The 15,952-nt window shown below is 41.1% G+C and overlaps 1 protein-coding gene across 1 annotated transcript in view; it reads left to right on the forward strand.

The window, feature by feature from the left end:
• ACE2 (angiotensin converting enzyme 2) overlaps nucleotides 1–15,952 on the forward strand; it is a 52,989-nt gene that overhangs the window by 707 nt on the left and 36,330 nt on the right. The window contains exons 2-3 of the mRNA XM_007466327.1: nucleotides 39–326; nucleotides 13,728–13,886. Coding sequence (XP_007466389.1) covers nucleotides 141–326; nucleotides 13,728–13,886 — 345 coding nt within the window. The 5' untranslated portion in view covers nucleotides 39–140. The remainder of the gene's footprint in view (nucleotides 1–38; nucleotides 327–13,727; nucleotides 13,887–15,952) is intronic.

Below are 15,952 nucleotides of genomic sequence, written 5' to 3' on the forward strand. Positions count from 1 at the left end.
CTTCTTCTTCCTTTTTTTTTTTTTATCTTCCTGCTCAGTGCCCAACCCAAGTTCAAAGGCTGATGAGAGAGAAAATCTCATGAGGAGGTTTTACTCTAGGGAAGTTGTTCAGTGGATGGGATCTTGGCGCACAGAGCAAGATGTCAGGCTCTTTCTGGCTCCTTCTCAGCCTTGTTGCTGTAACGGCTGCTCAATCCACCACTGAGGAACGGGCCAAGACATTTTTGCAGAAGTTTGACCATGAAGCTGAAGACCTGTCTTATCAAAGTTCACTTGCTTCTTGGAATTATAACACCAATATTACCGATGAGAATGTCCAAAAGATGGTGAGTTCTCTCCTATAGCTGCATAGGGATATCGGTTGCTTCTTAAAAATCAGCTTACTGCCCAGGAAACTGAAAAGGGAGATCAAAGAAATGCTCTGAGCTGTGAGGTTGGGTGTTTGCCTCAATATTTCTGATTCTGGAGTCCCAGATGCCTGAACAATTGACCTTTGGTTCATTTGGAAAATTGTTACAAAATAATTCGCTGGTCTCAGTCCAGATTCTTGGAAACCAGTGAACATGCTTTAGAAAGTTGCCACCATAATTCTCATCATGGTCAGGCTTTCAAAGCAGTTCATAGAAATGCCATAAGTTATTGAGTTAATAATTTTCCCAAGCCTACAATGTCAACAGGAATGTCTAAAGACTCTCTACAAATGATCTATTAACTGAGAAAAATGCAACTGGAGACTTAGTGAAAGAGCTAGCCAGTAATTAAGATTACCAGGGGTCGGGTGAGGCTGGACTTGGGAATTCCTTCCTTAATGGTCTTGGAGCTCCGAGGGACTTCCAGAGCATACGGGATCCATAGAACCCTCCAAGAAAAACCATAATCAAACCAATTCTGACAAATCTCAGAATGCTCTGGGAAAGCAAGACGTTTTGTTTGACAAGTGCAAGGATTTAGGAGATTTCTTCCCTCACAGATCCCAAAGCAGTGCTGAAAATGGAGTGACATTATTTAAGAAAAGTTTTTATGACACTTGTACAGGAATACATTCTTTCAAAAATGTAGTTTAGGGGCCTCCCTGGTGGCGCGGTGGTTGAGAGTCCGCCTGCCGATGCAGGGGATACGGGTTCGTGCCCCGGTCTGGGAGGATCCCACATGCTGCGTAGCGGCTGGGCCCGTGAGCCGCGTAGCGGCTGGGCCTGTGAGCCGTGGCCGCTGAGCTTGCGCGTCCGGCAACGGGGGGGGCCACGACAGTGAGAGGCCCACATATCGCAAAAAAAAAAAAATGTAGTTTAGAAGCTTATTTTTTCAAATAGTCGGTTGCATGTAAATTAAATTACTGCTGCTCACTGGACAGATCCAATCTGAGACCTGCTGCCTCATTTGAATTCCTCAGGAGATTTTTTTTCCCCCTATTTTTCTAAAGCTTAAAGAGATCCAGGAGAATTTGACAGCCCGGTGTTGTCATAGGAGAACATTTTTCTTATCTCATAGTTTGGTCTTACCTCTCTTCACCTCTTCACTGTTGCTTTTTTCTCACTTTTTATTTGATCTCTGTTGGAGGTACCTGAAGTGCATTGTGCATTTGTTTTCATTCTCTTTTTTTTAAACATCTTTATTGGAGTATAATTGCTTGACAGTGGTGTGTTAGTTTCTGCTTTATACCAAAGTGAATCAGCTCTACGTATACATATATCCCCATATCTCCTCCCTCTTGAGTCTCCCTTCCACCCTCCAGAAAGAGAAAAACAAATACGGTATGCTAACACATATATATGGAATCTAAAAAAAAAAAAAAGGTTCTGTTTTCATTCTTAGCCGAATGGTCCTCAGGTGGTGGTGAAGTTCGACCAGCATCATGCCTAAGAGCTCTGGAGTCAGACTGCTGAGGTCCAAACCCTGGCTCCACCACTTTCTACCTGGGTGAACGTGAGCTAGTTTTTCTGCCTGTGGAAAACAGCGTAACACTCATATTTGCCTGATAGGGTTGCTGTGATGACAGTTAATACACAAAACCACCAAAATCGTGCTCAATGCTTGTGAGCCTGGGAGAACAATATGATATCATTGCTGTGAATGTGAAAGGGAGTTATAATTGCTCAAGAGACATGTAACAGTTCTGTTGAGTGCCCACTTGCTGAGAAGGCATGTTGTACACCCAGATGTAGTGATGTTTGTTGAAATCATGTCTGGATCTTAAGTGCTGTCATTTTTGAATTGCACTCGTTGATTAGAGGAAAGGCCAGAAATGAAAGGGCACAAATCCACAAAGTGTGGTCAAAGTGCAGACAGTATGGGCCCTTTAAAGAAAAGTGAAAATGTCTGAATGCAAGAAGCAAGCAGGGGGCCCAATATCTCCTTCCTCCAGCAATGGTGAAGGGTGCGTTAGTGCATCAGTGCACCTGTGTGGATTTACCTGGGGAGGGGGCAATGCACAGGGAGAGCAATAGCTCTTCTATTCTCTTATCACATATACTGAGATCCCCTGATGAAACGGGCACTGCAGCTGGTGCTACAAGAGGCACGAAGATGAGCAGGAGACTGAGATGTGGTCTGCTGCTGGTGGCTATCAATAAATAGAAAGAACTGGAGAAACGGAGCGTGTTCCCCAAGAGCCACTGGAGTGATTTAGGGGGATCAGAGAGAGTTAGAAGAGAAAGCAGAATTAGCTCTCCAAAGCCTGACTCAAAAAGAAAAAAACATCTGAGTCTGAGAGGGAACAAGAAAGGACAGAGTGTTCCCAGTTGTATGGGCCAACTCTCTTCAGACTAGAAAGGTGGTGCCTTTGAAAGCTCAAAAGAGAGAAATTTACAATAAATAGGAGGAGGTGCTGTTTACATTACAGGTGGCAAAACTGGTAAGACTTGTAAAACTAGGCCATTCTTTAATCTAAAAAAGTGAGACATGGAAAACTATAAGTCGGCTTTCGCAGTATTTAAGCGATTGTAAGGACTGTAGATCCACTGTGGGTAAGGAAGTATGGTTAAGTGCATTTATGGACCCAGTTCTTTACCTTTCCCTATATCAACACCCAAGGTTATGTCACTTTGCAGTGCCATCCCACTGAAGGTGATGTGATCGTGTCCTTCGCCATGTGACTTACTTTGACCAATGGGCTGTTAGCAGATGTAATGCAAGTAGAGGCCTGGAATGGACTTGAACAGTGGGGCTTGTTCTTTGCATCTTTGGCTTTGCTATGAGAACATGCCTGGGTTGGCCAGCTAAAGACTGAGGGAATGTGTGGAATAGTTGTCCCGTCTGAAACCAATCCCCCAGAGTTGTAAGCAACTCCAGCCAAGATCAGCAGAGCTGCCTGGTAACCCTCAGTGATTCTAGGCATGTAAACAATGAACACATGCCATTGAGATTTTTGGTTGTTTGTTATGTAGTATTATTGTAGCAATAGATAAGTAATACAGGAAGAGAAATTTGGGCTGTATGACATGTGTCTGTTCATATCCTATCAGGGTGACATTTTTGAGGGCAATCTGCCATTTCCTAATTATCCCTTGGCCTAACTTGCAGAGTCAGAATATTGGGCTTGTCAGCCAATCAATCTGACCTAGTATGGCGATTCTCAGATCAAGTCATGAGACTATAGCTTAAAATAATAGAAGGCACCAAAACTTGATCAGTATAGTGTCCCCAAACCTCCCTGCTTAGGAGAGGCCCATCAAACAGAGATAAGGAAAAAAGCTTGGTTCAAAACAGGTTTCCATAGAGTTCAGAAATTCACTGAAAATTAATTACCAAATACTTGCTTTAGAGCAAATACTGTTCTCATGTTTGAGATCGAACATTCACCAATTAAACTGTAATTCTCTTCTCAGTAAAATGACATTACTTTTTTGCATTGCCCCTTTGTAAGTTTATTGTTGGTTTTATTTTTGAAAGAGTCCTTTGTAAGTCAAAAGGATTTTTTTTCTTTTTCTTTCTTTCTTTCTTCTTTTTTTTTTTTTTTTTTTTTTTTTTTTTTTTTGCAAAGTCAGAAGCTCTCTAGCAACATAGGAGGTCCCTGGACAATTTTTTTATCCCTGGAAGAGAGCAAAAGGATCCCATCACTGGCAGGGGCATCCTGGTTCACTGTTCCAGTATTTGGCAGTAACTACTACAGCTGCCCCAAATTCCTGTGCATGCAGCTGAAGGGCGTGTTGAAGACTGCCCTGTTGGAGCCCTGGAGGTCTCCAAAAACACTTCGTAAATATTTCTTGTTGAGTTATCAGAAGTTGTAAAGAGAGAGCAGGAGGCCCACACTTACCCTTTGGGTGGTCAGGGCTCCTAGAGTCCTTGGGCACACCTGCTTCCTAAACCTTTTCCGCTGTCCTTAGGGCTGGGGGCACAGTGAACACAGAGAAGGGTCATTTTAAACTGATATTCTGTACCCAAGGAAAGAATGTAGACGCCAACCCTGTCTCCAATGAATCTGTCCCACACTCCCCAACACATACAAGTACCTACACCCAGGTACAGGGGTTGGGAAAAGTCAGTGTGATGCAAATACGATGGAATTCAGGGAATCTGATGCTATCTTGACTCTCCTGAGCTGGCTGTGATACCTTGGGCAAGTCACTTATTTTTTGTCTCTCGAAATGTAAGAGGGTGGATGGGCCCAGCCAAGATTTTTCAGTGGATAACTGGTGAATGAATAAGTTCCACATGTGGAGGATTAACATGAGTCAAGTGCATTGGAGGCCTGTTCATACTAGTTTTTCTTTGTCATGAAAACTTGATGATGTCCCAGTTGAGTGATGTAATTTGGTGAAACTGAACTTGAGCAACTCAAAATGCCATGTATAATTCCATCCAAATTTGAGACCATTACTCACTGATCTAAGCACTCTGACAGGACACGAGGCAGCCACCAGCTACACCCAGGGAGAGCGGCGTGGTGGTCAGGAACTGCCGCTGCTTCTTAGTGTGTGCCAGGTAACTGGGCAAAAGAGAATTCATTTAATTTTGGCTAGATCCTTTGGTTTGGAGCGGTTCCGTAGGTGTTTCAGATCTAATTATAGGGAGCAAGGGAATAAGGTGGGGTTTTTTTTCTTTGCTTTTACTATTGAGGGCTTTTAACAACAGCTTTGTTGAGATACAATTATGTACCATAAAATTCACCAGTTTAAAGTATATGCTTTTTAGTATATCTGCAGAATTGTACAACTGTCATCACCATCTCATTTTAGAACATTTCCATCATCGCAAAAGAAACTACACGCCCATTAGCAATCATTCTTCCTCCCCCACCCCCAGCTCTAAGCAACCACTAATCTACTTTCTGTCTCTATAGATTTGCCTATTCTGGACATGTCATATAAATGGAATTATACACTAAGTGGTCTTTTGTGACTGGCTTCTTTCACTTTGCATGCCGTAGCATGTATCATTACTTGGTTCCATTTTATTGCCAAATAGTATTCCATTATATGGATTTTTTTTTTTTACTTTTCATTGTAAAAATTGTCAAACACATAAAAGAAGGTCTAGTATGTTGAATCTCCTTATACCCGTCACCCAGCTTCAGCAACTGTCAATCTCGTTTTATTTTTCTACCCAACCCCATGTTTATTGGATTATTTTGAAGGAAATCCCCAACATCATATAACTACATGTTACGTGTAAATATTTCACCTTCTAGCTCTCAAAGTAAGAATTTTTAAAACAACCTTAATAACAGTACCATGTCAAAAACATGACAGTAATTCCTCAATACCATCAAATATCTAGTCAGTATTCAAATGTACCCTAATGTCTCATTTAAAAAAAAAATGCAGCTGGTTTGTTTGAATCAGGATCTAGCAAGGTCCTCTCTTGATCATTTTAGCAGATGTACTTTAGGTCTTTTTTAGCCTATAGAGTCCCTCCCTCATTTTTCTGTTTGTTTTGTTTTGTTTTGTTTTGCAATTTATTCGCAGAAGTACTGAACTGTTAGTCCTATAGAAACTCCCACTTTCTGGATTTGCTGATTATGTCCCTATAATATTGCTTAACATGCTCTTTTGACCCCTGTGTTTTCTGTAAATGTATAGATCCGGGGCAGAGGTCAGCAACTTTTTCCATAACAGGCCAGGTAGTAAATATTTCAGGCTTTGTGAGCCCTACAGCCTCTATTCAACTCTGCCATTGTAGACCAGTCAACTCTGCAATTGTAGCACAAAAGCAGCCATAGACAGTCCATAAATGGTCTGAATATGTTGCAATAAAACTTTATTTACAAAAACAAATGGTGGGCAGAGTCCTGATCTAGAGACCTGATCAAAATCAGGTTTCACTTGTGAATTTTTTTAATAGGTGTGGAAAATGAATTTATACTACTAGCAGGGTGCAGGAATATTGAGCCAAGAAATTAACAAAAAACTTGTTCAGGTTCCTAGAGCTCTGGAAAAAAGAAGCAAATTAAAAAATCTGTAGGGACCCTTTTATGAGCCAAAGCTCAAGGCATTCCTACTTTATGTAACAGATACAAATAAATTTAAGATAGACTAAGAATTAAATAGGAAAAGTAAGACAGACTTTTATAAGGATATATAGGTGACTCTTGGTTAGACTTTTATTTTTTTTTATAGATGAGATTTCTTTTTTATATTTATTTTTATTTATTATCATTTATTGTTGGCTGCACTGGGTCTCCGTTGCTGCGCATGGGCTTTCTCTAGTTGTGGCGAGCGGGGGCTACTCTTCACTGGGGAGCGCGGGCTTCTCATTGCGATGGCTTCTCTTGTTGCAGAGCACGGGCTCTAGGTGCACGCGCTTCAGTAGTTGTGGTGCGCAGGCTCAGCAGTTGTGGCTCATGTGCTCTAGAGTGCAGGCTGAGTAGTTGTGGTGCACAGACTTAGTTGCTCTATGGCATGTGGGATCTTCCCGGACCAGGGCTTGAACCCATGTCCCCTGCATTGGCAGGCGGATTCTTTTTTTTTTTTTTTAATTTTTTTAACATCTTTATTGGAGTATAACAATGGTGTGTTAGTTTCTGCTTTATAACAAAGTGAATCAGTTATACATATACATATATCCCCATATCTCTTCCCTCTTGTGTCTCCTTCCCTCCCACCCTCCCTATCCCACCCCTCTAGGTGGGCACAAAGCACCGAGCTGATCTCCCTGTGCTATGCGGCTGCTTCCCACTAGCTATCTATTTTACGTTTGGTAGTGTATATATGTCCATGCCACTCTCTCACTTTGTCCCATCTTACCCTTCCCCCTCCCCGTATCCTCCAGTCCATTCTCCAGTAGGTCTGCGTCTTTTTTCCCATCTTGCCCCAGGTTCTTTATGGCCATTTTTTTGGTTTGTTTTTTAGATTCCATATGTATGTGTTAGCATATGGTATTTGTTTTCCTCTTTCTGACTTACTTCACTCTGTATGACAGACTCTATGTCCATCCACCTCACTACAAATAACTCAGTTTTGTTTCTTTTTATGGCTAAGTAATAGTCCATTGTATATATATTATGCCACATCTTGTTTATCCATTCATCTGTTGATGGACACTTAGGTTGCTTCCATGTCCTGGCTATTGTAAGTACAGCTGCAGTGAGCATTGTGGTACATGAGTCTTTTTTTTTTTTTTAACATCTTTATTGGAGTATAATTGCTTTACAGTGGTGATATGACTTTTTTGAATTATGGTTTTCTCAGGGTATATGCCCAGTAGTGGGATTGCTGGGGCATATGGTAGTTCTATTTTTAGTTTTTTAAGGAAATAGAGCTGCAATGAACATTTTGGTACATGACTCTTTCTGAATTTCTTTTTGAATTATGGTTTTCTCAGGGTATGTGCCCAGTAGTGGGATAGCTGGGTCGTATGGTAATTCTATTTTTAGTTTTTTAAGGAACCTCCATACTGGCTCTATCAATTTACATTCCCACCAGCAGTGCAAGAGTGTTCCCTTTTCTCCACACCCTCTCCAGCATTTATTGTTTCTAGATTTTTTGATGATGACCATTCTGACCGGTGTGCCATGATATCTCACTGTAGTTTTGATTTGCATTTCTTTAGTGATTAATGATGTTGAGCATTCTTTCATGTGTTTGTTGGCAATCTGTATATCTTCTGTGGAGAAATGTCTGTTTAGGTCTTCTGCCCATTTTTGGATTGGGTTGTTTGTTTTTTTGATATTGAGCTACATGAGCTGCTTGTAAATTTTGGATATTAATCCTTTGTCAGTTGCTTCATTGGCAAATATTTTCTCCCATTCTGAGGGTTGTCTTTTGGTCTTGCTTATGGTTTCCTTTGCTGTGCAAAAGCTTTGAAGTTTCATTAGGTCCCATTTGTTTATTTTTGTTTTTATTTCCATTTCTCTAGGAGGTGGGTCAAAAAGGATCTTGCTGTGATTTATGTCATAGAGTGTTCTGCCTATGTTTTCCTCTAAGAGTTTGATAGTGTCTGGGCTTACATTTAGGTCTTTAATCCATTTTGAGTTTATTTTTGTGTATGGTGTTAGGGAGGGTTCTAATTTCATTCTTTTACTTGTAGCTGTCCAGTTTTTCCAGCACCACTTATTGAAGAGGCTGTCTTTTCTCCATTGTATATTCTTGCCTCCTTTATCAAAGATAAGGTGACCATATGTGCGTGGGTTTATCTCTGGGCTTTCTCTCCTGTTCCATTGATCTATATTTCTGTTTTTGTGCCAGTACCATACTGTCTTGTTTACTGTAGCTTTGTGGTATAGTCTGAAGTCTGAGAGGGCAGGCGGATTCTTAACCACTGTGCCACTAGGGAAGCCCAGGAATGGTTTATTAAATGACTTTTGTTTTAGAATGATTTATTAAATAAGAGACAAAAGGATCAATCTATAAAGGAAAAGACTGAGCAAATCAGTTGCATTAGGATTAGAAAGAAACTTCTGTGCACTAAAAGACATCATAAACGTACACACACAGACACACACAGGACAAGGAGCAGAGCTTGAGAAAACATTTGTGATACATATAATTAACAAAAGATTAACAGTCAGAATCTATAAAGAAATTTTACTAAGTGATAAAAAAGACAGAAATTCACTATAAAAATGGGGAAAAGATATGAGCAGCAAATGCATAGAGGAGGAAATGTGAATATATATATATATTTATATACCTCATATATATGTTTAACCTCACTAATAATCAGAGGGATAACATTATATTAATAATGAAACACTGAGTTGACATAAAATCAGATTTACCAAGATTTAACAATATCTACAGGAGTTGAAAATTGCTTTAACCCATCAATTCCACTTCTAAGAATATGTGGGGTTTTTAAAATTAATTAATTAATTTTTGGCTGTGTTGGGTCTTCGTTGCCGTGAGGGCTTTCTCTAGTTGTGGCGAGCGGGGGCTACTCATTGTTGCAGTGTGCGGGCTTCTCATTGTGGTGGCTTGTCTTGTTGCGGAGCATGGGCTCTAGACATGCAGGCTTCAGTAGTTGTGGCACGTGGGCTCAGTAGTTGTGGCTCACGGGCTCTAGAGCGCAGGCTCAGTAGTTGTGGCACGTGGGCTTAGTTGCTCCGCGGCATGTGGGATCTTCCCGGACCAGGGATTGAACCCGTGTCCCCTGCATTGGCAGGTGGATTCTTAACCACCGTGCCACCAGGGAAGTCCTACCATTTCTTTTTTGTAGTGAGAACATTTAAGAGCTACTCTCTTAGGAACTTTTGAGTATATAATATGGTATTATTGATTCTAACCACTAAATAAATATGTCTGAAGCAACTGTTGCAAAGTGTCAACGTTTAAAAAATCTGAGTAGAGGTTTTCGTGATATTTGCTATGTTACTTATACTACGTTATATTTTTTATTATGAAATATCTCAAATATATATCTAGTGGGCTACTTTCTGGCAGGACCCAATTTCAGGTGTGAGTAGATTTTTCTTTTTCCCTATGAGATAAAATTCAGAAAAAATTAAAATGTTTGAAAGCCATACCCCTTCCTCCCATCTGAAAAAAGAAAAAATAAATTTTTGATTCTCATGGCAAAACAATATTGTTGTAATTTAGATTACCTACTTCCTTGAATAGAATAAACTGTTTTTAGAAATATGCAAGTGTCTGGGCCTATTTGCAAAGTAACCAAGGCAGTTTTCATCTTTGAATCTGATGTGGTTTTGAGAGCTATATATGGAAACTGGACCAGCATATGGGACCTGAGGGTGGAGGGTTCCCTGGGAGCCTGTTGGGCTCCAAGTCACTGCTTGGATGCCAAGGTTCCATTCAGTTTTTCATCTTCTGTCTTCAGGGAACTCTCATACCTACAGGGGAAGAAGTGGTTTAGGGGTTGATAGTGAGCTATAGAAAAAAAGAAAATGAGATTTTAATTCTTTTCATTTCAAACAACTTATCACAAAAGCATTTTAATTGTTTAGATAAAACTGTCATAATTTGGGTAGAGACCGCAGACCTATGGCTTAAGACGAAGCTCATATGAAAACATTTAAAAGCATAATGAAATCATATTTAACTTGCATATCATTAGGGCCAAAAAGAGCAGGATATCTTTTGGAGTGTCTTAAAATATAATTTAGGATTTTATATTTTCAGTCCTTGAAATTACAAAGGATCTCTTGTAGGATGAGAATATGGTATCCCCTGTAGGTATATGTAGGAAGTCAGAGAGGGTTCTAACTTCCTGTGATTGTACTGAGTAATGTGTGTCTTGACCCCAAATCCCCATCAATGGCTGTGGAAACTTTTGCTGTGTTAGTTGCTGCTCTCCTGCCTTTGCACAGAGGCAGTATGGGATGCCACTTATTTGATTTGTAATGGTTCCTTTTGAACCCTGTAAGTTACTGTATATGCTTCAATTCGTTCATCATTCAAATCCAAAAATTACATATAGCTCTCAAGCACTGTCTGTGTTACTTGCTTGGTATGTATGAACTGACTTTGATTCTCTGTATAACTTCTAAGCTGTCAGTTTTATTTAGGCTTGGGAGCCTTATAGTATGAATATGGAATAGATTGTAAGCAATATTAAAAAGAACAGCTTGGGATGGAACAGTGTGTCCTCAGGGGCCAAAATTCAAGGCAACATAAAGTAATTTTGTTGTGATATAAAGTATAACACTTGTATATGGTAGCGATAAATAAAATAAAACAGATATCTTCAAAGTTCCCACATGCAGTATAATTTTTCAAAATATTTTAAGATTGGGGCCTTTTGGGGATAATGAGCTGTTTCCAAAGTAGATTGAAAAGAAAAGAATTGCCTTAATTTGGGATCAAAGTTTTACTAGACATTTTGCTGTCAGTCATTCTGGATTGGATGAAAAAGCGTAGGGACTGAGAGGTGAGTGGTGGGTTGCATGAATGAATTTGTGCTGTAGACCAAACTCCTCTTTCCATAGCTCACTCCCTCTCATTCGGGCATGTTAGAGAGAAGAACAGAATATGTCGAATCCAATCTATAGCCAATGGTTAAGAGCATTAGCTTTGGAGGTAAACATTTCTGAGTTGACGCCCTGTTTCTTCCAGTTGCTAGCTGTGTGACCTAGGCAAAGTTACTTACCTGCTCTGTGCCTCATTTCCCTCATTTGTGAAGTGGAGACAATCACAACTACCTCACAAGATTGTTTGTGAGGATTAACTGAGAAGCAGTTCCTGAGGGGTTGTGTGTGCTCAGTAAAGAGAGAAATCTTTTTCCATTTCACTGCGACTATTCCCTTCATCTCTTGTCTGATCCGTTGTTGTCCCTTTCCCGCACCACTTTCATCATGTCACGCACCTGTTTGCAACCCCTAAGTGACTCCCTAGTATTTACAGGATAAAAGTAAAATTCCTTGTCCTGGAGAGTGCAGTCATGCCTGGAGTCCTGCTTTGGAATCTGTACTAGTTATCTATTTGAGTAAAAGATTACCACAAGTGTAGTAGCTTAAAACAACACACACTTGTTATCTCACAGTTCCTGTGGGGCGGGACTCCAGGCATAGCTTAGCTGGATCTGCTTCTGAGTCTCATAAGCTTACAATCAAGGTCCCGGCTAGAGCTGTGGTCTCATCTGCAGCTCAACTGGGGATGAATGCACTTCCAAGCTAATGTGGTTAGTGGTAGCATTTAGATCCTCATATGTTGCTGAACTGAGGTCCTTAGGATATCAGTCAGAGGCCATCTTCAATTCCTCACCATGTGGCCCTATCCATAGGATAGCTCACAACATGGCATCTTGCTGCATCAAAATCAGCAAGCGAGAGTCTTCTGGCAAGATAAAAATGGCAACCTTATGTAACATAAACATGTATATCCTGTCACTTTTGCTATATTCTCCCAGTTAGAAGTGAGTCACAGGTCCTGCTCACCCTCAAGGGGAGGGGGACACACAAGGGTGCACCACCAGGAAGTAGGGATCACAGGAGCCATCTTAGTGTCTGCCCACCACAGGATCCAGGATTCAGATACTGGCAGTTAGTTGCCAGCTCCACTTTTTATTTCTCTTAGCCCCTTTCTACACATAGGAAAAATGGAAATAGAATAATTTTCTATCTCGTGCGGTTGTTAAGAAGACCAAATGAGGTAAATTATTTTGCAAAGTACTCTACACCCATCTATCTCCTACCTACTTTAAGGTCTGTCTTAAGTTCCACCTCCTCCAGGAGGGCTTGCCACATCTGGTCCCTGTAACAGGAACTGCTTAGCCCCACTCATAGTTAATACATTATCATATGCTCTTGTTTCAGTAATGAAACATTCACGATGTGTATCTTATCTGTTTGATAAAACTGTCAGCCACTTAAGGACAAGGACTTTTTTCCCTGTAAGTGATTAAGTAGCTGTGATTTTTAAATGCTTGGGATATATCAGGCACTTTGATAGGCATTATATTACTTGTTAAATTTTCTCGCCTTTACAACAACCCTTTGAGGTAAGTTCTACTATCATCACTCTCATTTTCCGAGTAAGGTAACATGACTCAGAGAGGCTAAGTAATTTGCTTAAGGTCACAACAGCTAGTCAGAAGTGTCTGACTCAAGGAATGGAGTTCTTACTTGCCTCATATGCTGCCTCTTTTATAGGGTCTGGAGAAGTACAATGTACAAAATAGTTGCTCATTTCAGTCTTTGATAAATGGAAATGAGCTTGTGCGCTGAGAGAAGACTGCATTGGATAAGTCTGGAGAAGTCCACTTGCCTACTGATGGTCAAGATGGGGGGGGGGGCGGCAAGTGAATCCTGGCATCATCACCTGCTTATTGGTTTCTTTTGCTGGTAGAAAATCACCACAGCTACCAAATGGCCATGTTCTGGGCAACCTTGACTGGGGATCATACTTTAAGATCAGAATCTCTGGTAAATCATGGCACCACGGAGCTTCCTGTAAACTGATTCTCATTTCTTAACGGTTCTCATCGCCATGAGGAGCTGTATGCCCAGGAAGTCCGCTCTGAGCTCTGCTGGACTCTCCCTTTAGAGCGCTCATCCTTGAATCCTTGAACAACTCGCCCACGTCACAAGTGCTAAGGCCATACCTTCCAGGGCCTCACAACATGAATCATCTGTGAGAATTCACTTCCAGTCCTGGGGACAGGACCCTTGGGAAAACTAAGCACTAGGTCAGAAAGAGAGTGTGGCCAAGTGTGGCTTGGTCACTCTTAACCTAAACTTTGACCTTCAGCAAAGTAGAGAATTAAATCACTCAGGAAATATTAAATGTTCCCCCAGATGCTCTTTGGACTATATCTTCTGTTCTATCTATTCGAGCAGTGCCATTCTAACTTCAACTTTATTATTATTATTATTTTTTTTTTTTTTTTTGTCGTTTCAGAATGCAGCCGGGGCCAAATGGTCTGCCTTTTATGAAGAACAGTCCAGGATTGCCAAAACTTTTCCACTAGAAGAAATTCAGAATCTCACACTCAAGCGTCAATTGCAGGTCCTTCATGAGAGTGGGACCTCAGCGCTCTCAGCAGACAAGAGCAAACGAGTATGTGACTTGCTAGCATTGACCCCAAGAGTTGAAATATTGGGGAAATCTTAAACATTAATATCACCCCTGGCTGCTGCCTTTAGCTGCCAAGATAGCAATGCTCACAATAGAAAGAGCTCTGTGCCCCGGTAGGGTGGCCATGTAACTTGTCATCCAAACTGGAATCCTTTGAGAGTGAAGTAGGACACTGGTATGTTAGGACACATTGTTAAAGCACGATTCTGAGGGCGCTGTGGTGTATATGGACACAGTGACAGAGGTCACCTTCCTGAGGACCAGGCACTTAGTCCATGTCCGTGCTTCTCAACCGGGGGTGATTTTGCCCGCCAGGGGGCATTTGACAATATCTGGAGATATTTTTGGTTTTTACAACTGTTGAGGGGTGCTGTTGGCATCTAGCGGGTAGGCATGCTGCTAAACACCCTACAAGGCGCAAGAAAGCCCCCAAAGACAAGAGTCGTCTGGTGCGAAGCGTCAATGGTGCTAAGCTTGCGAAGCCCTGCATGCCGTCTGATCCTCCCCCACCCTTTTGATTCTTTTTTTTTTTTTTTTTTAACATCTTTATTGGGGTATAATTGCTTTACAATGGTGTGTTAGTTTCTGCCTTATAACAGAGTGAGTCAGTTATACATATATATATGTTCCCATATCCCTTCCCTCTTTGTCTCCCTCCCTCCCACCCTCCCTATCCCACCCCTCCAGACAGCCACAAAGAACCGAGCCGGTTTCCCTGTGCCATGCGGCTGCTTCCCACTGGCTATCTACCTTACGTTTGTTAGTATATATATGTCCATGTCTCTCTGCGACTTCTTTAACAAGTGACGAAACTACCCCAGCTCAGGGGTGGGCGACTCACTTCTTTACAAGACGCCAGTTCCATATGTGGGTCCCTCTAACTGATGGCAAGATACTCCTTCCATTGAGCATAAAGTGCTTTGCCTCCACTTTGTACCACCTTCTCGAGCCAAATTGCTCTCTCCCATAATGGTCTTTAAATAAAGGAAGGCAGGTAATTTTTTTTTAACTAGTTGAGTCTTTTCTTCTCTAGGCTAAACATCCTTCACTCTGTCCATTTTTCCTTATACGATGGTTTCAAGTTCCCTAACCAGTCCTAGTCACTGGCTTCATTTTGTCAGTATCCTTGGACTGAACACAGCCCTCTGAGTGGGTTTGGGTCTGCATGGAGGTGAGCAGGGGTACGACATCCTGCCTCCTGTGCTTTACGTCTCCTAAGACAGTCCAGGATTACATTAGGCTCCTGTTTGCTTGCTTTGGTTTCTTGACAGTCAAATTCCGTGGTTGATGCATCTCAACATCACTGTCAAGAAAGTCTCCAAATCTCTTCCACCAGTGTTGCTCCAAAAATGATACCTTTGAAAATTCTATTCTTATGTAGGTAGTTTGTCTAAATTCAAGAAAGCCTATATTCACCCCTGTTAAAATAAAAATCTTTCATCCTATCTCTCTAGCCCAGGAGTCAGCAAACTTCTTTTCTATAAAGGGAACGATAGAAGATATTTTAGGTTTGTGGGCCATACTGTCTCTGTCCCACTGAGTCAGTCTGCTCTTGTTGCGGGAAATCAGCCACAGCTAACACAGAAACAAATGGGCATGGCTGTGTTCCGATAAAACTTTACAAAAACAGGCAGCAGACAGGATTCGGTCTGTAAATCCTAATTTACAGACCCTTGATTCGATCTATTGAAATATTTTTATCTAAAAGATTTGCCTATTTAACATCAAAGTCTTTCTCAGATGCTTGCCCTCTGGTACTGTGTTCTTATCTGCATCTATAAAAAGAAAAATGCACGATAAGGACAAAGGTAAAACCATATGGCCTGTGTCTTCCTACAAGTTGTTGTTTATTATTCTGCATTCTTTGGGGCCCATTATTCAAATAGTTATTAATCCACTTTATTTTATCCGTTTCACCCTGCCCCATCTTTTCCACAAGGACACCGTCTTGCCCGTTGCTCTGTTACAATCTAGAGCTTGGTCTAGTCTAGGTGGAAACTGGACATTGTATTTTTAAAAGATCCCCAGAAAATTCTGATGTGCAGTCA

This window comes from Lipotes vexillifer, unplaced genomic scaffold (genome assembly GCF_000442215.2).
Source record: "Lipotes vexillifer unplaced genomic scaffold, Lipotes_vexillifer_v1.1 scaffold169, whole genome shotgun sequence".
Taxonomy (NCBI): Eukaryota; Metazoa; Chordata; class Mammalia; order Artiodactyla; family Lipotidae; genus Lipotes; species Lipotes vexillifer.